This window comes from Schistocerca nitens, chromosome 5 (genome assembly GCF_023898315.1).
Source record: "Schistocerca nitens isolate TAMUIC-IGC-003100 chromosome 5, iqSchNite1.1, whole genome shotgun sequence".
NCBI lineage: Eukaryota > Metazoa > Arthropoda > Insecta > Orthoptera > Acrididae > Schistocerca > Schistocerca nitens.
In genome coordinates, this window is record NC_064618.1 from 527,387,576 (window position 1) to 527,410,852 (window position 23,277).

The 23,277-nt window shown below is 44.7% G+C and overlaps 1 protein-coding gene and 1 non-coding gene across 2 annotated transcripts in view; both read right to left on the reverse strand.

Annotated features, from left to right (window-relative positions):
- The window catches only part of LOC126259616 (kalirin), a 1,784,965-nt gene that overhangs the window by 735,821 nt on the left and 1,025,867 nt on the right, over positions 1-23,277 (reverse strand). Inside the window, exon 29 of the mRNA XM_049956530.1 lies at positions 18,298-18,397. Coding sequence (XP_049812487.1) covers positions 18,298-18,397 — 100 coding nt within the window. The remainder of the gene's footprint in view (positions 1-18,297; positions 18,398-23,277) is intronic.
- Positions 13,957-14,031, reverse strand: Trnat-ugu (transfer RNA threonine (anticodon UGU)). Its single transcript has one exon. It is a non-coding gene; the product is annotated as a tRNA-Thr (tRNA).

The following is a 23,277-nucleotide window of genomic DNA, read 5'->3' on the forward strand; positions in this document are numbered from 1 at the left end:
TAAAAAGCCAGGAAGCGCGCCGTGGAGAAACTCGCCGAGTGCACGCCCTGACCCGACAACCCTTCGCAGGGCGTTAGCGGAAAACATTTCCCCGCCGCGCGAGGCAAGAAATTTGCCTGCACGTTGGCGGGCAACGTTAAGCTAATAATGGCGCGAAATGCGCTTACATCGCTGGCGCTGACAAATGACGAACGCGAAGCAGGCGACTCGTGCCTTATTTCTTCCTTCTGAAGTAATTACTTACGCAGCCCGCGTCACACAGTGGCGGGATCTAGCGGAATCTAATTACAGGCAGAAACCCGATAGAGGAGCTGCTGTGGCAGTGAATCCTTCAGGTAAGTACCTCGTTGCTCAAAACTTTCTAGAGACGCGTAAAATGCGTTATTCCACTAAAGAGCATATCTGTCTGCCAACGACTTACTGAAGATAAAAATATACATAAGAGTCATGTGATACCCTTTCAGGCAGTTCAGAAACATTGCTTCACAATGAAAATCTGGTGCTAGAAAGTGTAAATTTGATATATGGAAGAGTACTAATTTTTTTTAAAGACCTCCGTTTGGTCACGATATTAAAACCACAACGAAAATCGTGTGAAACTTTGCGCAGATGTGTTGCGCAGTGTCTCTAGTATGTCTGTCTAGCGCTTCACGTCGCACTTCTCTGTTCTGAACGCACAGTCATCACGTAAAAATGCGTAGAAAATAGTGTCTTCCGCCGAATGTTACGTCCTTCTGAAGAATTTCTCCTCATTTCGTGCAGCCCACTTAACATAACTGTCATGCGTTTCCTTCTTCATGACAATTTTCGGCTGCACTCTACAGGTGCAATGAAGACGCACCTGCGGCGTTTTCGATGGGCAGTGTCTGATCACCAATCATACAGCCCCGACCTGGCTCCCTCTGATTTTCGTCTTTTCACTCACATGAACCGCTGCCAACGAGAACTGCATTTTTGCACAGACAACGAGCTGCAGACCAGCGTAGGGAATGGGCGGAAATCACAAGCAGCTGTTTCATGACAGAGGTACTGGAAAGTTGGTACCACGTTAAGACAAATGTCTAAGTCGGTGCGGCGACTATGTAGAGAAGAAGGTGGAGGAGTAACTACATGTTGAAAATAAAAAATAAAAACCTCGAAAGTACTTTGCTGGAAAAAAGACAGGAATAATAAATTTTAATCCTTCTCATTTATTAATAATTTCATACCTATGCTAACAAGTTTTTAGGGAATAACAGTAGTGGGCCTACTGCAGTGATAGAAGACAGCTACATACATAAAGATGTTTTTTTTTCTTTTTAATTCTGTTCGCAGTAAGCTTCTCTTTCACTTTCTAATTACTTCTTTTCTTTAATTACGATAATTCAGCGTAGAAGACTCAGTTGATTTCATTATGACAAGATGCTTCATGTTCTCGACTTAAACACAGCTATGACAGATCAAAAAGGGGCAACAACACACTGATTGTTCGCTGATGACGATGTAGTATGGTTCTGAGCACTATGGGACTTAACTTCTGAGGTCATAAGTCCCCTAGAACTTAGAACTACTTAAACCTAACTAACCTAAGGACATCACACACATCCATGCCCGAGGCAGGATTCGAACCTGCGACCGTAGCGGTCGCGCGGTTCCAGACTGAAGCGCCTAGAACCGCTTGGCCGCTCCGGCCGCCCTGGCGATGTAGTATCTATGAAAGTATGTAAGTTGGATGGCTATAAAGAAACACAGACAGACTTATGATTTTCACTTGGCGTACTGAATAGCAGTGCTATTCAAACGTGGACAGTTGCAAGAGAACGAGCGTAAACAACAGAACCCCCCCTCCCCCCCCCCAGCCCGATGGCATCAAATTATAGCACTGACGTTAAACTTCTTACAACGTGTCATAGCGTTCAAAGACGTAGAGGTTCCATTAAAAAGTGACATGAAATGAAACGAAAAGAGCCGGCCGAAGTGGCCGTGCGGTTAAAGGCGCTGCAGTCTGGAACCGCAAGACCGCTACGGTCGCAGGTTCGAATCCTGCCTCGGGCATGGATGTTTGTGATGTCCTTAGGTTAGTTAGGTTTAACTAGTTCTAAGTTCTAGGGGACTAATGACCTCAGCAGTTGAGTCCCATAGTGCTCAGAGCCATTTGAACCATTTTTTTGAAACGAAAAGAGTTGCATCATATGCCTTCGTCGTTGTTGCAAAAGATTGTTGGGTAAGAACGATCATTTGAGATAGACTGAGCAAAAATTATGTTATCTAAAAAAATGGCTCTGAGCACTATGGGACTTAACTTCTAAGGTCATCAGTCCCCTAGAACTTAGAACTACTTAAACCTAAGTAACTTAAGGACATCACACACATCCATGCCCGAGGCAGGATTCGAACCTGCGACCGTAGCGGTCGCGCGGTTCCAGACTATAGCGCCTAGAACCGCTCGGCCACGCCGGCCGGCAATTATGTTATCTCCATCGTATAGTTCTTGTAGGGATCGTGGGAATAAGATAAAGGAGTAACAAAGGAACTTCCTAATATTGGCACGAAGTACTCTCCGCGATGCTTTGTACATTGGCTGCCGGAGTAAATCTGCAGAGGTAGACCAGGCGTGGAACACTGCAACAAAGCTGCTAGAGTTATGGGACACGTGGGATGTGATGCATCTCTCTTGTATCGCAGAGCGTCTAAGCTTTACTCCTCTCAGGGCACTAAAGTACTAAGATGCATGTGCAGACATTCGTATCGGTAATTGCAACATATGTTCAGTGGCAGCAATCTGATGAGCCTTTCGCCACGACATGTGGCAGCTAGATAGTTCGCGTGTATTTAGTCACTGTTTGTTTTTGTATGGCAATAGCGCTTACCATCGACCGATTTCATCACCGCTAATCCATCGCTAGCACTTGTTATGCACCTGCGTGTACACATTATATGATGATGACACTTGGATCAGAATACTTTTAATAGTATGTTATGGCTGTCAGCCATGTTATCTTTTTTATGTGTTTCTTAGATTTTCTAAATTTTTGGCCTTCTGCCAACTGAACTTATTACTGTGACATTAGTGTTCTTTTTTTCTATTTTGCAACACATCTGATGATGGCAGCACGCCGAAGCCGGTCACTGTGAATTACATGTGATCAAGACGGACATTTATGAATGAGGTGCCGAAGATGATCGCGGACTCGTTTACGGATTTTATATCTTCAACTCATACATTGAAGAAATGCTCACACAGGAATAATTGCCAGGGTGTGCAGATATTGCGATCCTGAAGACTTTCAAAAGACAAAAACGGTTATCAGCATCTATAAAGCTCAGTCCAATAAGGCGGTCACAACTCTGCCCGTTCGCAAATGGCTGTTTTGCACTGATTTCATTTAATAACCGGATATAGTAGTCAATACAACCCGCCAGGTTACCCGAGAGCGCTAATGCGCTGCTTTTTGGACTCGGGTAGGCGCACTGGCCCCGGATCGAATCCACCCGTCGGATTACCGTCGTCGGTCGGTGTGCCGGACAGCCTGGATGTGGCTTTTAGGCGGTTTTCCACATCCCGCTACGTGAATACCGGGCTGGTCCCCACGTTCCGCCTCAGTTACACGACTCGCAGACATCTGAACACCCTCGCACTATTCCATGAATTACACTCGATGCAGACAGCAGGGGTACACTAATTCCGTCCCCAGGTGTACGGGGTGGCGGAAGGAAGGGCATCCGGCCACCCCTTTCCACTAACCTTGCCAAATCCGTTGCTAACAATGCCGACCCTGCGTCAGCGCGGGACATGGCACCAGTGAAAGAAAGAAAGAAAGACAGTAGTCAATACATACAATCCTAGAGTACGAGCCAAGTATGTGCTCGTGTGCCTCACGGCTTGTTGCAATCTTTTTTACTAACTGATGGCACTTGAGCTGCTTGCATATCAGGTGTCTTAATGGAAATGCCTCGTCTACAGCAGCTGAATGTTCCAATGTGTGTGAATTCCTAAGGGGCCAAACAGCTGAGGTCGTCTGTCCCTAGACTTTCACAATACTTAAACTAACTTATGCTAAGAAAAACACACGCGCCCGTGCCCGAGGGAGGACTCGAACCTCCGCGGGAGGGGCCGCACATGGCGCCTCAAGCCGCGCGGCTACTCCGCGCGGCGGGAGCTAAATCAGCCTGTGTCAGTGTAAAGTGCTTTTCTGTCGTTTGTGATAACGAGAGAAGGAAGATAATCTGCATCGGATGACATCCCTTTCTTACTTAGGGATGATTGCACCGGAATCCACACATCACATAGTCAGCCATCTACGTGAAGATAATTACTACGGCCAATGAGCGCTACTTTGCGTGGAACGACAGGAAGGAATCAGCCTGGTGCGTATGTTGTGACGAACGGACCGACGCCAACCCAGGTTCCAGTACAGACAAGCGCTTTTATAAGACAGCAGCGACTGTGTGAGGTGTCTAGCAGAATAAGTCTACGGTAGCGCGAAGAAGAAGATCCTTCGAAACTTATGCCAAATGGACTCACGTAAACTTCAAAATTCTCCATCATATTCAAGAAAAATAATGGATAAACTTGCGCCACAGATACGCCTCACGTGTTTTCTCAAAACGGCTTTATTTGTCTTGGCAAAGGATGGAAACCAATAATTACTGAAGGAATTGCCTCTGTGCACATGCTGGGCAAGTCGCCAAGGATGGAATACAACTCTGCCTGCAGCGGATAAAAGTCGACTAGTGCATTTCGTAGACGTCAGTGAGGTCACGGGCCTGACGCCAGAGGTGCTCGTGTTTCGGAATCGGTAGTTTTAGTGTTTTGTTTATAGATGCTCCATGAGGATAGATAAAAAGAACTTCTTGGCACTGAGACACGCTAAGCCTAGAATTGATTTATTGCTATTTATCAGTCCAAACGTGTTGCTTCTTACCGTCAACATGTATCTGTTAACAAATGTTTGTTGTTAACAGTTATTCGAAAGCTAATAATTTGTATGCTGTCACGACTGATTGCTAAGGCGTCGAAGTTGAGTGACCGCAGGAAGGTACAACATGACTTAGACAAAATTTCCACTTGGTGTGATCAATGGCAGCTAGCTCTAAATGAGAAAAAATGTAAGTTAATGCGGATGAGTAGGAAGAACAAACCTGTAACGTTCGGATACAGTTTTACAAGTGTCCTGCTTGACACAGTCAAGTATTTCAAATATCTGAGCATAACGCTGCAAGGCGATATGACATGGAACGAGCATGTGAGAACTGTGGTAGGGAAGGTGAATGGTCGACTTCGGTTTATTGGGAGCATTTTAAGAAACAGTGGTTCTTCTGCGAAGGTGACCACATACAGGACGCTCGAGTGTTTGGGATCCGTACCAGGTCTGATTGAAGAAAGTCTAGATTTGTTCAAAAAATGGCTCTGAGCACTATGGGACTTAGCTTCTGAGGTCATCAGTCCCCTATAACTTAGAACTACTCAAACCCAAATAACCTAAGGACATCGCACACATCCATGCCCGAGGCAGGATTCGAAACTGCGACCGTAGCGGTCGCGCGGTTCCAGACTGTAGCGCCTAGAACCGCTCGGCCATTCCGGCTGGCACTAGATTTGTTACCGGTAGGTTCGAATAACACGTAAGGGCTATGAAGATGTTTCAGGAACTCAAATGGGAATCCCTGGAGGGAAGGCGACGTTCTTTTCGAGAAACGCTATTGAGATAATTTAGAGAACCGGTATTTTAAGCAGACTGCCGAACAATTCTACTGCCACCAACATACAAGAAGATAAGGCACAAGAAATTAGGACTCATATTGAGGCATATAGAGACTCTTTTTTCCCTCGGTCACTTTGCGAGTGGAACAGGAAAGGAAATGACTTGGGGTGCATCTATGTAGATGTAGATAACTGAACACACGCATAAATAGATGGGACGGTTATTGCCGTAGCTGCACTGTCACTGGTGAACCGGACGTGATCAGCCCACAGATACTAGAACAACAACTGCCGGGATTGACCAAAGAATGTTCAGCTACTAAAATGCAAGACTCCGCGGACGCTGAAGGTCCGACAATGTCACGATTTGCTGTGTGATTACCGGCATTCTGGCCTAACGATCCGAAACTCTTGTCTGTGCAGGTAAAAGCTAGTTTTCACTGCGCAGGAATAACCACAGATTCTACGAAATTTCCTTCATTGGTCAGTCAGCTTGACCAACACTAGGCAGCCTAAGTTGAAGACGTAATCGCGGCACCTCCTGCACAAGATCCATACGGTTAAGTGAAGACCGAGTTGAATCGTACCTTGCCTGCATCATAAGAGGAGCTTGTGAGTCAAGTGTTGACGCAAGAAGACATTATGAACAGGAAGCCGTCGCAATACCAGAGGCACCTAATAAAATTGATGCGGGGACTGCACTCAACAGACTATTCCGTACGATCTGGAGTAGCCGTCTTCGGCCTCTGCTTAAAGCTATAGCAGAATCTCAGACAAAAATGACCTTTGACGCCGTCGCAGATCTGACAGACAAGATTCACTATGTGGCGTGTAACAGTGCCTCATCGTCGGCAGTGACGCGACAAAGTGGACGCTATGGCTCTAATATTTACAGCAAGGATAGAGGTCGCTAGAGCAGAAGATCACGCAGCCGTTCCAGAGAGAACTCACTGACGGTTACGAAATACAGCAGGAGACTTTTATTCGCCAAAACAGTAATGGAGCGGCAGGTGATTCTGACGGAAAAGGAAGAAGACCGCAAGACACTTTTACCTTCTCACATTACGGGTACCTCACGTTCAGCAGCTTTTCTCCTCACGAAGCGTGACGTAAATAGCTCCCCTCTGGCAGCTGTCTCCGTGTCCTCCGTAGTGAACGCAACGCACGGAAATGAAGTCGGCGGTACGCCGCCTCCATAAATAGACGCCGTTAGGAGGGGTAGATTGTGTCGTCCGGCGGTTTACCGGAACAGAGTAAAAGCAATGTCGCGTGCCGCGCGACACTTAAGCGCCTTCCGTGCCGTGATGTAACTACGATTACGCAAATTGAGTGTTCTCAAAGGCGCAACTGTAAGACCAGCTCCAGAATTTTACTGACGTCGTAAAGTTACAAGGTGACACAACGGCGGTAGAGAGATTTGCCAGCGCTAGTAAGGCGGGAAAATCTCTGCGTCACGGGTAGCGGAGACGAGAATGAACAACTGGGCTCATAAACAGAGCTTCATTAGCCGCCGCTCTGCTTGCAAGAGGAGGACACGAGAGAAGTGCGCGCCAAAAGCAAGCCTTTCCGCGGAAATTGCGTTGTCCGTTGTTCACGAGCGCGCCCAAAGTGCTTTATTTGAGCGGCAGGCGGGAAGGCGCTCCAGGGCGTACTTCAGTGTGCGGCTCATAGTAACTACGTTCAAAAGCAGTGTAATAACTAGCAAGGACACGTCCTTCGACACACAAGTGACGTGACATGTTCCTGTTTCAACTTATGAATTTACCAACGGTTCTCCTACTTTGAAGTTTTTAGTCTTCAACAGGGAGGTTATAGTAGAACACATATTCGGCAGCGTGAGCAGTTATAGCGGAACAAATGAACCACTTCTAATCTGCTAGCAAGGTATAAATTCTAAACCGAACATAAAATGGTGTCAGAACTGCTACACCACTTGAAAGATATTAATGCCATTTCTTGTGTCAAATATGTATACCAAATAAATTTCCCAGCGAGCAAAACTGCTCCTTCTTTATTTTCATTTGTATGATGCTCCCATAACATTGTCAAACCTGCAGTTATAATTTAGTTCTGAACTGGTAGTGCAGTTTCTGTAGTCCGTCATCGGTTCTGCTGAAACGTATTATCCATTGCAATGTATCTACAACTACACTGAAATATATACCGAAAAAGATACTGACTTTACTCTTGGATGCACGACCTAGGCTCCAATTTTTGTCCCAGAAAAAAATTTAAGTACCTGCAGACCTTCGTTTCCGACCTACGTTGTCGAGAGATTGCCTTTGGTTGCCGGCCACTAGGAGAACTAATAATCTGCTCTCAAATATTCCCTATTCTTTTAAGTTCCGCTCCCAAGTCACTGGGATTTTGCTAAAGAGAATGGAGCTCTTGACGGACAGAGATCTGGATCAGCTCATATTGTCCACTTCGGTAGAAAGCAATTTAAAAAATGAATAATATATATAAAAAATTACTCTAATGATACTTTCTTTCAAATCTCACCACTAGCTTACTGTATTAATAAAAAGTTCGTCGAAATATATTTGTAATCGCTGAAGTTCATGTGTGGCCTAAGATACATTCACACTTGATTCCTTAACGACGTTACAATTTTCAAACACAGCGAGATATAATGGCGAAATAAAAGAGCCAGAGCAGCAATCTGTTAATTGAATAATAGATCTAACGACCAATACCCTGTAAGTTACCGGGTAACCCGAACCGCGACGCCTACCTGATATTTTCTATATACAGGAAATATTATCCAAGGAAATTTCACGATAAGTGCCAGGAAGTTTACCGACTGTGCAAGCAACCGCCATCAAGTACAAGACCGTTAGTAAGCACTAGAGACAAATACAGAGAGCCCTTTGTTACACGCACTTTACCAACATTTCGTAAACTTTTAGATCATCATAATAAGGTTTCCTACAAGTGCCTGTACTAAAAGAATACTCTGCTATATACTCAGGCCATGACGCATTTTTATGCAAATAGATGCTGAAGCAACTGTCCGCCGCCGGCCGAAGTGGCCGTGCGGTTAAAGGCGCTGCAGTCTGGAACCGCAAGACCGCTACGGTCGCAGGTTCGAATCCTGCCTCGGGCATGGATGTTTGTGATGTCCTTAGGTTAGTTAGGTTTAACTAGTTCTAAGTTCTAGGGGACTAATGACCTCGGCAGTTGAGTCCCATAGTGCTCAGAGCCATTTGAACCATTTGAACCAACTGTCCGCCCCCGGTAGCTGAGTGGTCAGCCAGCAAGGTAGCTCAGCGTGTTCGGTGAAAGGGTCAGCAGCCCTCTGTAATAAAAAAAAACTGAGTTAATCGATCAACAACGAACTTAAACGGATGTCTTACGACGTCCGCCCCGAGCAGATGCAACGAACGAAAGCGAAAAAAATGAGATTAAAAAAAAAAGTGGTCAGCGCGACAGAATGCCAATCCTAAGGGCCCGGGTTCGATTCCCGGCTGGGTCGGAGATTTTCTCCGCTCACAGACTGGGTGTTGTGTTGTCCTAATCCTCATCATTTCATCCCCATCGACGCACAAATCGCCGAAGTGGCGTGTCAAACCGAAAGACCTGCACCCGGCGAACGGTCCACCCGAAGGGAGGCTCTCGTCACACGACATTTACATTTGCTGAAGCAACTCGGCGTTTTTTTTAATGGACCGGTGTCAATTTAAAGCTAGCCCTGTGCTCAGGGAAGAGACTGTTCGGAGCAGATGCGAGAATCCCACACTGTCCTGGGCAATGTCCTACCGGAGGTGGCTTCCCATTGCCTTCCTCCGACCTGTTCTGAGTGGTAAAGAATGTAAGAAGGTTGCCCGGAAGTAATGCACCGCATTTTTTCTTCAACAATTGTTTCCTGAACATAATAAGAATTACACATTAGAAAGAAAGGTGTTTTATTTGCACACCCTATTTTTCCACGTAATCTCCATACCGTTCTATGGCCTTCCTCCAGCGTGAAACCGAGGGAGGTGGTGCAGTGGTTAGCACACTGGACTCTCATTCGGGAGGATGACGGTTCAATTCCGCGTACCCCATCCTGATTTAGGTTTTCCGTGATTTCCCTAAATAGCATCAGGAAAATGCCGTGATGGTTCCTTTGCAAGGGCACGGCCGATTTCCTTCCCTAAACCGAGCTGGTGCTCCGTCTCTAATGACCTCGTTGTTGACGGGACATTGAACGCTAGTCTCCTCTTCCTCCTCCAGCGTGGGAAAGGGGCGTGTATGCCCTGTCGGTACCAATCCATTTCCTGGTGGCGGAGCCAGTGCTTCACTGTGCGAAACACCTCCTCATCGTCCTCAAAATGTCTTTTGCGGCCGGCCGATGTGGCCGAGCTGTTCTAGGCGCTACAGTCTAGAACCGCGCGATCGCTACGGTCGCAGGATCGAATCCTGCATCGGGCAGGGATGTGTGTGACGTCCTTAGGTTAGTTAGGTTTAAGTAGTTCTAAGTTCTAGGGGACTGATGACCTCAGATGTTAAGTCGCATAGTGCTCAGAGCCATTTGAACCATTTTTTTGTCTTTTGCGAATGGCATCCTTAAATGGCCCAAACAAGTAGAAGTCCGAGGGGGCTAGGTCAGGGCTGTAGTGTTGATGGGGTAACACGGTCCAACCCTGTTTTGCGATGTGTTCAGCAGTCCTCAGACTTGTGTGGTGCCAAGCGTTATCGTCTTGCAGCAAAACATCTCCTGGGTTACTGTGGCGCCGAAGTCGCCTGAAACGCGTCTTGAGTTTTGTGAATGTGTTAACATATGCTTCTGAATTAATAGTACCGCCGCTTGGCATCACATCAATGAGAATTACACCTTCACAGTCCCAGAACACGGTGATCATGACCTTACCGGCGGAAGCAGTTGCTTTGAATTTTTTCTTCTGTGGAGAGTGAGAATGGCGCCATTCCATCGACTGTCGTTTTGTTTCGGGCTCAAAATGGTGAAACCAGGTTTCATCATCTGTAACAATCCGTGACAAAAAAGGCCTCCCCCTCAGCTTCAAAACGTTGCAACAAATCAAGGCAAATGTTTTTTCTGTGCGATTTGTGATCCAGCGTTAGACATAGCGGGACCCATCTTGCACGCACATTTGAATATCCAAGAGTGCGGGTAGTTGCATCCACATTTCCTTTGCTGACTGACAGATGCAGCGTCAACTGCCGTGTCGTAATGCATCTGTCCTCGCGAATGAGATCGTCAGCTCGCTGCAACATGTCAAGTGTGACAACCGTGGATGGCGGATGGCCTCCCCAACCGCTGCAAATCGTGGAGCTCCGCCGGACCTGCTTCTGACTACCTCACCCACCGTGCCCAGCGAATGACTGTACCTCCGACGACAGCAGATGCTCCATAGACTTTGCACAAGCGTTTGTGAATATTGCCCACAGTTTCTTTCTCTGGAGTGAGAAAGTCAACGGTGGCACGTAGCTTGTAACTACATCACCTACAGACGCCATTTTGAAACTGCCCTGCACCTACGCCATCTGTCGGAAATGACGGAAACTTGGCGCGCTCATTCATGAGACTTCAAATAATACATACCTAACGTTTCGCATCCGTAGCATTATTTTGGGCTGAGAAAACAAAATGCAGTGCGTTACTTTCTGGGCAATCCTCGTATATATCTGCTGTGGATGACTGTGGCGAGTGCTTGTACAGTGGGAATTTATGGTTCAAATGGCTCTGAGCACTATGGGACTCAACTACTGTGGTTATCAGTCCCCTAGAACTTAGAACTACTTAAACCTAACTAACCTAAGGACATCACACACATCCATGCCCGAGGCAGGATTCGAACCTGCGACCGTAGCAGTCGCACGGCTCCGGACTGCGCGCCTAGAACCGCGAGACCACCGCGGCCGGCTGGGAATTTATGTTTGTGTTGTTGCTGATGAGTGGACGGAAGACAGTGAGACCGAGAAACCCAGTGGCAGGGCACAGCCTACTCCTCCCGGACAGCACCAAGTGGACTGCTTTACGTCTCCATCCGGCACGCGCATCAGCAACAATACTGGCACACGCTCTCACTGCATAAGCCACAACGGAGATGTTTGGTCTTTGCTGCAAATACCGTAACTGTTTGCCATCTTCGCTCCTCCTTTCCCCTCGCCGTCCAAGTTACAGCAAAGAATATTTCTTGGATTATTAGGGCTCGAATCGGCTATCTCTGAGTCGAGAGCCACTGCAAAGGAGTGCGTTGGCGATCTCGGCTACGGAGGCGGGCAAACAGTATTAGATGGCTACTTAAAAGAGACTTACAGCCACATAACGCCTATTAAATTTTGGTTTCAAACGTTTCACACGATGCTGAAATCAGCCGGAACAGACGGTGAAGTTACGTTTGCACAGCACTGGACACGAGTCGGCACTGTGAAGTTACCCATCGACCCCATACTTAGCCCTTTAGTACAACGTTTAACCGGAAGTACTGAGACACATCACGTCATTATACTTCTCTCTCTCCAAGAGCTATCGAAAGCCATGAAAACAAGTACCTTACTGAATTTAAAATGATCGTTGCAGCTTCAGTGTTTCGGCAAATAAAAGTAATTTAAAGCCCTTAATACACAGCAAAATACTCGTCCCTTTTGCAGTTTTCATAAAATGTTGTTTCGGTATCGTGGGCCATTCATGAAAAGTTACGGGTGCGCATTCTGCATACGAAATAAGTCCTACATTTTTCCTAACCAATAAAGTGAATCAACATTTTTATCAAGTCACGGCTTGGTACATATAATCGTAGTCTCTATTCGCAACATCGTCGCATGGTAGTTACTTTAAAATGGAAGTACAGTTGTTTACATTCCGCTGCACACTGCGACCGCAAACATTGATTCGCATGGAACACCGCCAATCAACACAGCTTTAATGGCCACTCACAAGTTTATTGCCGTTTCCCGCAAGCCAGCACGCCGGCCGATCCGGCAGCCATTTTCGTTCGATTCACAATGTCGGATTTCCCGTACGTACTGCTCGAACGATTACCAAATCCGCGCGATATGCGGAGTCCGCTGTCTTCAGCGTGCTTAATTGGCTGCGTTGCTCGAGAAGTTTCGTCATTAAGAGTTCATTGTTCTTCACACCAAACACTTTTATGTCGAGTATAGTAATTAAACATTTACGGGGCTTAATTGGCTATCACACCAGAAAGTTTACTTACAGAAGTGCTTTCTCGGAGAGATATCCTGATATTCACCGCCTGACAAAGAATGTGAAGCGCCCTTAAGACAAGATCGAATGTCAATTGTAACTTGTTATACGTGACAGATACAATGGCCACGAGAGTGCATTAGTGCTGTTCGTGTTTAGTGTTGTTACCTGAATGATCACTGCGAAGGACACGAATATGTCATGTACTCGTTTGAGACAGCGTCATCAATACCTGACAGGATTGCGGGTCTCCATTTGCCCTGTTGGTAGCATCGCGCAATATGGCGATATCTGGGGCAGTGACTCGATGTTGGACTTCACTGGAACGTGAGGGAAGGTATACTTATCGTCAATGTTCCGCTCGACCACCTCTGACCACCACAAGGAGGGACTGCCGTAATGCGCACCAAAAGCACATTGTAACCCCTTTACAATGGCGCCTACCATCCGAGAACAACTAATGAACCCTCTGCAACATTCCGTATCTTCCCACCCCCAATGGTCCCACACCAGCAACAGCTCGAATATGGAATTACAGTCCCATGCGTAAGCTTCCGTTAAAACAACAACACTAACGGCGTTAGGAGTGGTGTCGTCACCAGACAGCATGGACTGCTAATGACTGGCATCGCATTCAGTTCAACGATGAATCGCGTTTCTGCACTACCCCAGATGACCAACGTCGGTGAGTATGGCGGCGACCTGAGGGATAGACCTAATTCTTCCAATGTTTTGGTGAGGCACGGCGGTGTGGTGTGAGGAGTAATCGGTTATAACTTCAGGTCGCGGCCGGTAGTGACTGCGGGTACTCAGACGATACAACAGTACGGCAAGACTGCGTCACCACTCATGCGACAGTACCATTTTTCAACTTGATAATTCTCGTCCACACGTAGCACTTGTCTCTATGAACTGTCTGCGTGATGATGAGATGCCCCCGTCGCCGGTACGATCCTGAGATCTGTCCTCGACAGAACATGTGTGGGACCACCCCTGACGTTAACTCACAATCAGTCCCAGTGGCAGTATCCATAATATCAAGGACTAAATTAGAATTATATTATTACCTTCAGCTACTGACAGAAGTTGATACATATCAACGGGGACCGGTGAAAATGTGTGCCCCGACCGGGACTCGAACCCGGGATCTCCTGCTTACATGGCAGACGCTCTATCCATCTGAGCCACCGAAGGCACAGAGGACAGCGCGACTGCAGGGACTATCTCGCGCACGGCTCCCGCGATCCGTAGTGTCCCACCCCAACACACTCATTACTCGTGGAAGACATTCTTACCAAGTCCCGTAAGAGTTCGTGAAATGTGTGTGCATCCGCACAGAAGGAGGTCATGGCTGGTGTTGCCAGAACTATATACTTATATGAATATGGTGTCTGTTCTTTGACATGACCGAAAGAACAGACACCATATCCATATTAGTATATATCAAGGACTATCAACAGTTGTGGGCCAGCTTGCCTCAGGAGAGGCTACAATGACTTTATGACGCCGTTCACAACCGAGTCAGTGCATGCAGCCAGGCCCCTGGGAGAGCAGCCTCCTACTTACAGGTGGGCTCATACTGCCAAGTTCTTTGCAACTTTGACTCGATTTTGTAATCAGTGGATAATCACGCACCCTCCCAGCCTGTGAATTTGCATTTCGTTTCTTCTTCCTTTTCTAACAAGGGGAGGCCGCCAATTGTGAAATTCAGATTCGATTCATACTGCGCATAATAAAAGCTCATGTCCAGAGGTGTAATGTGGCAAAGCACCAAGATGCACTTCTAAGCCGTTGTCGAGAAAATCGAGAGTTAAAAGAAACCGTTGCGGTGAAATACTCTCTACGATTAATAATTTTCCACAGCGTCGTGGCGCAAGGGTAAGCGCTCGGGTTCGTAATCCGAAGGTCGCCGGATCGAATCTCGCGCCATGCAACCTTTTTTTTAGTATTTGTTTTTTGTAATTTCTCTATTCTAATTCGAACGTTTGACTTACACTATAAGTATTCGTTTCGGAATATCGTTTCTACGTCTTCCGTTAACTATACGTGGTAAACATTATGAAGACAATAAGACAATCAATAACATTTGTGAAATACAACTTTGTTTGCGGAAAACGTAATCATGTTCGAAGTCGCCAGTTTTTCCACGACAAACGACTTTCAACAACTTATTATATGCATAATTGTTGCAATTGATTGCCGGGAATTTTATATATATATATATATATATATATATATATATATATATATATATATTACAAAAACAAATACTAATAAAAAAATTTGCATGGCGCGAGACGACATTCGATCCGGCGACCTTCGGATTACGAACCCGAGCGCTTACCGCTGCGCCCCGACGCTGTGGAAAACTAATAATCGTAGAGAGTATTTCACCGCAACGGTTTATTTTAACTGTCGATTTTCTCGACAACGGCTGAGAGGTGCATCTTGGTGCTTTGCCACATTGCACCTCTGGCCATGAGCTTTTATTAGCGCAGTATGAATCGAATCTGAATTTCACAGTTGGCGGCCTCCCCTTGTAAATGCTTCACTTCTTTTGTCAGGTAGCGTATTAAGGAGGGATGACATGATGACGGTCGAAGAAACTCGATCTGTTTTATTAAGGAATTGGTATGTATATACCCTGAAGAATTATTCCCCAAAATATTATGCGTGAACTCTATGAAGTGTCGATTCCGTGAGCGTTTGAGGCCGAATGTGCACGGTACGCTCCGGCGTTGGAGAATCCGTATCGCGCTCACGCTATTTAAAACGATTTCAGTAAACCTGATTTGCTGGAGCGTTGTTTGGGCGGTTTTACCCAAAATGCGAACGCGAGTTTCAATAGTCCCATTTGGATATACTCTACTTAAATAATATCTAGCCGAAGCGAAATCGTCAACACTGCTTCAAATTTGGCCGTATGTCTGTTCAATGCAGAGCATACTGCGTTAATGCACGTCGCCTTCAAATCCAAACCGGCGATGAAATGCGCTGCAAGGATAGAGACGCCAGCAGCGATGCGCTTAGCGACGAAAAGGGCTTTCAGGACGAAAATGAGGGCTTATCTGGCCAAAAAAAAATGGCTCTGAGCACTATGGGACTCAACTGCTGTAGTCATAAGTCCCCTAGAACTTAGAACTACTTAAACCTAACTAACCTAAGGACAGCACACAACACCCAGCCATCACGAGGCAGAGAAAGCCCTGACCCCGCCGGGAATCGAACCCGGGAACCCGGGCGTGGGAAGCGAGAACGCTACCGCACGACCACGAGATGCGGGCTATCAGGCCAAAGTAGCACAAAGCGGCCATCCACTAGCCGGAGCGATAGTTATTATCGATCAGGCATCGATGATATCCCGTAAGTTTCACAAGCTTTGTCCCTTTTTTATGTGATAAATACTTGTCAATCGCCACGCGGGATTAGCCGAGCGGTCTTAGACGCTGCAGTCATGGACTGTGCGGCTGGTCCCGGCGGAGGTTCGAGTCCTCCCTCGGGCATGGGTGTGTGTGTTTGTCCTTAGGATAATTTAGGTTAAGTAGTGTGTAAGCTTAGGGACTGATGACCTTAGCAGTTAAGTCCCATAAGATTTCACAGACATTTGAACAATTTTGAACTTGTCAATCTCTAAACGCGTTTTTCTCAAAACCATGTTTTACGGCATGATTGTCGTCGCCAACGTACAATTTTCAGCCGATTTTAATGATCTTTGGTCTTCCCGGATCAAACTGAATTCCTTCAGTTCATGGTAGCCGATTTTTTTCTATGTCCATATTTAGTGTTTTTTCGGCAAAAAAGAGCGGCCCAAAAATGTTCAATTTTTTCAAATACTTATCTATAATTTGGCGAAATTTTATTTTTTTACTTTTTTTGCAAATCCCCACGAGGAACTAAAATTACATCTTTAAGGGTCAGGGTGATATGTTAATTTAATGTGTCAGATAACCACAACCGAAGTTACCGCGACAACAGTCGATCTACCTCCTTTCAGAGCAGCCTCGGAAAAATTCCAATTACACAGTGAAGATATTAATATTTGTCAATAGAAATACCAATAAAAACTTCAATGTACGCTTTATTCATTGCAACAAAACCCATTTGTCTACAGCATTCCAGGACGGAGAAAAAAATCCTGAATTTGAGCAATATTGCCGTCCGTCACTCTTTCGTTCCCCCTTAAATCCCTTTGAAATTTTCTCAGTTGGATAACAGGTCTTCACATTACTTACACTAACGAAAAAGTACTTTTTGATTACTTTTTATAGGTTAACAGTCGAAGATAGCATTCTACAGTAAGAGAGTTCTACTGACATCAGATGTGGACATAAAGGTGAGGAAGAAAAGTTTATGAAAGTATACGTCTGGAGCACAGCATTTTATGGAAAAGAAATATGGACCATCTGAAATGTAGAAAATAAAAAAAAAACTGGAAGCATTTGAAATCTGGTGCTATCAAAAATTTTACAAATTAAGTGGTCAGATAAAGTATGGTATGGCAAAGTGCAAAAGAGAATGTGTGAGGAAAGAAATAGGTGGAAGACAATATCAGAAGAAGAGACAGATTAATGGACATTTGGTACGGCATTATTAACGCTGCATGGAGTAGTAGAGTCAAGAAATACTAGGGCACACAAGATTGGAATACATAAAACAGATGATACTGGTTGTAGTAGCTACGCACGGATGAAAAGACTGACACAAAATAGTAAAAGATGGTCGACAGCATCATACTAGTCGAAAGAGAGATGACATAAAACGTACGTTGCCGACAGGTTATCATAACAAATCGGAACAGAAAAATGGGTTACGATATAATAGAAACATTTCGCAACTAATGACTCCCACTGCCCAGATACAGAAAGTATAGTAACACAGCTGGAGCAAACATCAGCTACATACTCTCATTTCTCCACTTAATCCCCACCATTCGGAATACACTACGCTCACACTGCGCTCGTAAAAACCTGAACCATCTGAGGCTAGCCACTGTCTTACAGCTTTGACGACACCATCTGAGTCTGGAAAACGTTGGCCACGTAAACCATCTATCATAGGCTCGGTGATACGGAAGTCTAAACGTACTCATCAGGACTCTACGGCAGATGTGGTAGGAGAGTCGAACCACTGGTGGAATCTGTACTCCAATAGGGCATATACTCAGTTCAGCGAGTGACGTAGAAAAATATCTCGCATCCAATACGTTCACGTTTCATAGCACACTGCGAAATCCTGATGGGTTTTATTCTGTTGTTCACGCTCGAGGGATTCCGCAACGTGAAATTCCTCCTCACAGAACCGGTCTCACTCATGGCCCGTCAGGTGTGAGTACGGCTCAAAGCGACGCGCCGCGATGTACCTGGAGGCTTCACCCGCTACTCCCAACTCAGCCTCCCTCGAGCGCACAGCGGTAATAAACAGCCCAGCAGGGATAAGGCGGGCGCCAACAAGCGGTACTCACCTTATCGGAGTCGGTGGTGTTGCCCGAGCCGAAGGACGCCAGGGATCCCCGGTCCAGGTTCTCCACGCTCTCGTCCAGGGACGCCGAGTCCTCCAGGTCCCTAAAAAAAAAGAGAGGAAAAGGAAATGCTCTTTATACATTCTGACAATGATGGAGCAACTGCCAACAACGTGCATTCCTTACGAGGTTCGTTCCACAAATAACTTTCCGCTAAGATAGTAGGTATCGCATTCCAACACTATGAGTAATTCTAAGGAACACCCTACAGAAGAAATAAACATAACACAGTGTTCACCAGGACCAAAAACAGCATCTGATCAAAAGTGTACGGTCACCACTACATAATGCGGAACTGACCACTAGATGTCTTGAGAGACGGACCCGCCAATTTTAAAGAAAGCGGGGAGTATTGTGTTGTTCGTAGAGAAACAGTTAGTAAAAATTCCACCACGAACATTTCACCCCTTATAAACCTGCCCAAGTTGACTGTTAGTGACGTGATTATGAAGTGGAAACCCGAAGGAATAACCACAACTAAACCAAGACAAGGCACACCTAATGTATTGACTGGCAGGTGCCGTCCAGCAATGCGAAGGGTGGTTGTAAAAGACGGCACGAAATCAGCGGAAGGAAATACTCGCGAGTTACAAAGTGCTAGCAGTAGGTCAGCTAGCACAATGACTGTGTGTAGGGAGTTGAAAAGAATGAAATACAATGATCGAGCAGGTCCTCAAAACAGTCACAATCTTGGTGTGTCCGCCTTTCGCCTTTATGACGGCTTGGCCTCTGTTGGGGAAAGTTTTAATGGGGTGTCTCAGCGTGAGTGGAGGCATGGCACCTCATTTTTTCTGAAGAGGTGGAACGAGAGAAGATAGCGATGTTGGACGCTGGGGTTTGGAGCGAACTCGACGTCCTAGCTCGTCCCAAAGGCGTTCCATTAATTTCAGGTCGGGACTCGCGGCAGGCTAGTCCGTTTCAAGATTGTTATTGCCCACAAACCATTGCCTCACAGATGCTGATCGTCTCCAATCTGTTCTTCTACTGTACACAGTACAGAGACGTTCTCGAGGCATTCGTCGAACCCATATCCTTCCATCGGTTTGCCACAGGGTATAGCGTGATTCATCACTCCAAATCTCTTGTCTCCATTCATCCACTTTCAGTGGCGTCGCCGTTGACGATAACAGTAATTGAACTCCGTAGCTGTGGATTAAATTACATATAAATATACAGCACCTAGCCACTTTCTTGTAGCATTACTGCAGCCAAAACGAGTTTCTGGTTTTCATCTATCTTCAGTTGGGGTAATACACTAATCATTGTTATGATTACATCATTCATTTCGAACGATGCAGCTGATTTGCATAAAATATTGATTCGTTTACCAACGGCGTTTTTAAGACGTGTATTTACATCTGATTAAGAGTTAGGTCCACTTACTTCATCTCGCATTCTGTAGCTCTACACACGGAAACACACTCAGATACCATGGTATGGTCCTGCAACGCAGTAGTTGCCATTTGGATGACTTAGCGTTTGTTTACGTGGCAATTAAACCTAAAATGAATTTTTTCGGATATCTTCGGAAATTAGTTGCGTTATTGGGCTTAATTTGAAGACCTCCAAACGTAATAAAAGGCCTCTGTATGAATGAAAAATGATATCATATTTACTATCATTTCTTACAAGTGTGTGTGTGTTTGTGTGATGTACATAACATAGCAATAAAGTAATGCATCTAACCGTAAATTAGGCGGAAATATACGTCTTCAAAAACTTTTCTTTTAGTTTTTGCACAAGTCAACTGCAGCATTCAAAATGCAGTAGACGTAAGCATAATAATGACGAACACGTTCCCATATTGCTTCACATAAAGATCGGTAGAAACACAAAACGTACGTTGGCAAACAAAGTTTTTAGTGGTCGCTGCTGTATTTGATCAAGTAATTCGACCAATAGTGCTGTAAAAACTTCTTTCCACTATCAAAACGCCTTGCTAGCACACCATTATGTTGGAGAAGAATGGGGCAACGAATTCACCGGTGATCGTGTCACAGAAACCATCTCTGTATTTGTCTTCCGTGAAGACAGAAAGGAAAACATAGCCAGCAGGCGACTTGAGATAATACTTCTGTTGGTCTTACATCTCAATGTCTCCTTTCACGAGCCGTAGACCCCTTGCACGGGACACTGTATACACTACGACAGCACAGCGCCAAAGTGCGCAAATGGGCAACAACTACAATTTGCGACTATTTTCGCGTATACTGACTCCAGGCCTACAACTACACCGGATTTGCACATATTGGATGTCTAACATTACTAAAGTATCATTGGCTTCTGATTTTAAAAAGTGCTCTCTGAAACACCAAAAACGTTTCACACGCTAAAGAGTTTCAGAACTAGTGCGGTAAATTACTGTGACACAGTAGCTTTTCTAACGGAAGCGAAAATTAACGGAAGCGAAAATTAACGGAACGTTAAGTAGGGAACGAAAATCTAATATCAACTTTAAAAATTATTTGTTATTCACTGCTTTCACTACAGGCGCAATCCGCTGTGCGGTGGAAGTGAACTAATTAACAGACTGCATTTAATACAATAACAGGGAATTTAAGCATCGTCCTCTCGCTCTCTCGACATATTATATCAGAGAAATCGTTATGATACTCGGACATATTAACATGTCTGTATGCACAACTACTATTGAGCTCCCGTTATATACAGCGCTGCATATCAGTTAACATTTCTCTTTTATTCTTTATTACCTTTCACGATTAGGAAGAACAGACTGTACTTTCCAGTACGGCAAGTAATTAAATTAGCGTCAACAGGAGCCGATTTCCAATTAGACAATCACAGTAGTATATCTGATTACAAATAAACCGGTACAGAAAGCGAAAACTAAATGGCATATAAGCAAAACCGAATGCAAATAAATTGCTCCAAAATGCGCTTGACGGCGAGAAAGATCGTCGATAGTTCACTCATGATACATTCCGTCACCTCTATTTCGTTTCGCTACTCGTTACAAAGCATTACTGTGCTATAAATATACAAGCACGCTTATGCAGAAGCCGGCAGACAGATATATAATTGCTCCAGAAGACCGAGTATAAACTTATGCTCTGGCGGGTGGGTATTTATGACATACTCTAATTATTTTATTTACAATGTGATTACAGTCATCTTATTGAGCAATTCACTGAAGAGACACGGCCAATGCACTACGTCATAATCGGCAGATGCTTTTTTGGTTTTCAGGGCAGATCCTTTCTTTGGTTTTCAGTTCGAGGATTGGCTGGCAGAAGTCAAATCGGCAGCAGATATCCAATCTGCACACCTTTCTGCATTCTTCAGATGACCATTAAGCAGAATTCTTCTTTATACAATACTGTTCCGTTAACTCCTCTTCTCTCCCACTCTTTTAAAGCCTTCGTCATTAGCGATCTTATCAGCTCATTTAATTTTCAGGGTGCGCCTTTAACACTACATCTTAAAAGAATTCATTCAATGTTTTCCTTTCCTCAGTTCCCAAGAGTCCAAGTCCCACACCAACACTCCAAGCATATGCCTTCCTATTTTGTAAGCCATTATATTTTTTAAAGTAAATATCGTTTTCTTTTTATTGAAAACGCCTTTCGCTTTGTTAATTCTGTAACTCAATTCTTCTCCGTTTCTTCATCTCTAGTGATTTTGCTTCCACAATACACAGACGAGTCAACTGTTTGTTGCAACCTGTCACAAATGAGTACAAACTTTGGCTTGCCATCCTTTGTCACAAACCATCACCTTTCTTGTTGACTAGTTTATTTCCAAGTTAGTTTCTTTTCCCATTACTTTATCCATTTTATTTAATAAAGTTTCTTCACTTTTAGGTGAAACAGTAACACGATTACCATATCCCATCATGTTCAAACAGCTTACGAGAATGCAGCCAGGCGACATCGTCGACAGGTGCACACACTGTCACTTTCCGGACAAAACTGCCGAAATATCGGCAGCTGTCGACGAGCCTACCCGCCTGCATTCTCTCCAGTTGTCTGATCAATCTGTAAATCGGGAGCCACTGTCTAACATGTACATGGCGTGTTTGGAAAGTTTACAAGATTTTTTTCAGTTTTCTGGAAAAGAATTTTATTTATTCGGCTTCATAAATGTTATCGTCTTGAAAATATTCGCCCATTAGATATTATACTCTTATGACAGCGCTTTCTCCAATCCTCGAAACACTTCTGGAAATCTGTCTTTGAAATAGCATGACGCTTCCTTTGCGACGCGTTTTTAATCTCAGGTAAAACGAAGTCCCTTAAGGTTTTCTTTATTTTTGGGAATGGAAAAAAGTTACAAGGGGCTATCCCTGGGGTTTATGGAGGCTGGGGCGTCATAACAACAGTTTTCCTAGCAGCTTTGATTAGCTAAGATCGTCATCACTTTAAATGTCCGTTAGACGTGTTGCATACCTATCGGACGTTACCTCTTTTCGACCGCTTTGTTTGTACATGAGATCCAGTGTCTTTATAGATTCCTCTAGAATCTGGAAACAGTGAATCGTCTAGAAACTGAGTGAGGATATATAAAGGGCCACGTAACCTAAGGAACATTTTTGTTGTACATAATTGTGTTCCTGTTACTTAAAAATAAAAACTATTTATAGCAAAACTGAAATTGCCACTATTTAAATTAAGGTTTTATTTAAAAATCGTTGATTTGCAATGCGAAACAGAGGGATGTTGTAGAAAAATAAAAAAAAAACAAGATTTATCATACAGCACTAGAAAATGCAGTTCCCCCGAAGAAAGATAAAATTTAAAAGAAGCCAAAAAAAAAAAAAAAGGAGTTCATTGAGCTTATATAAAACATGGTTCTCTTATTAATATACTACTTTCGCACTGATCAGTATAACAGGAAACTCTCGCCACTGATCACGATGAAGAACGTTCCACTGAGTACGAAAAACAACAATAATAATATGTATAT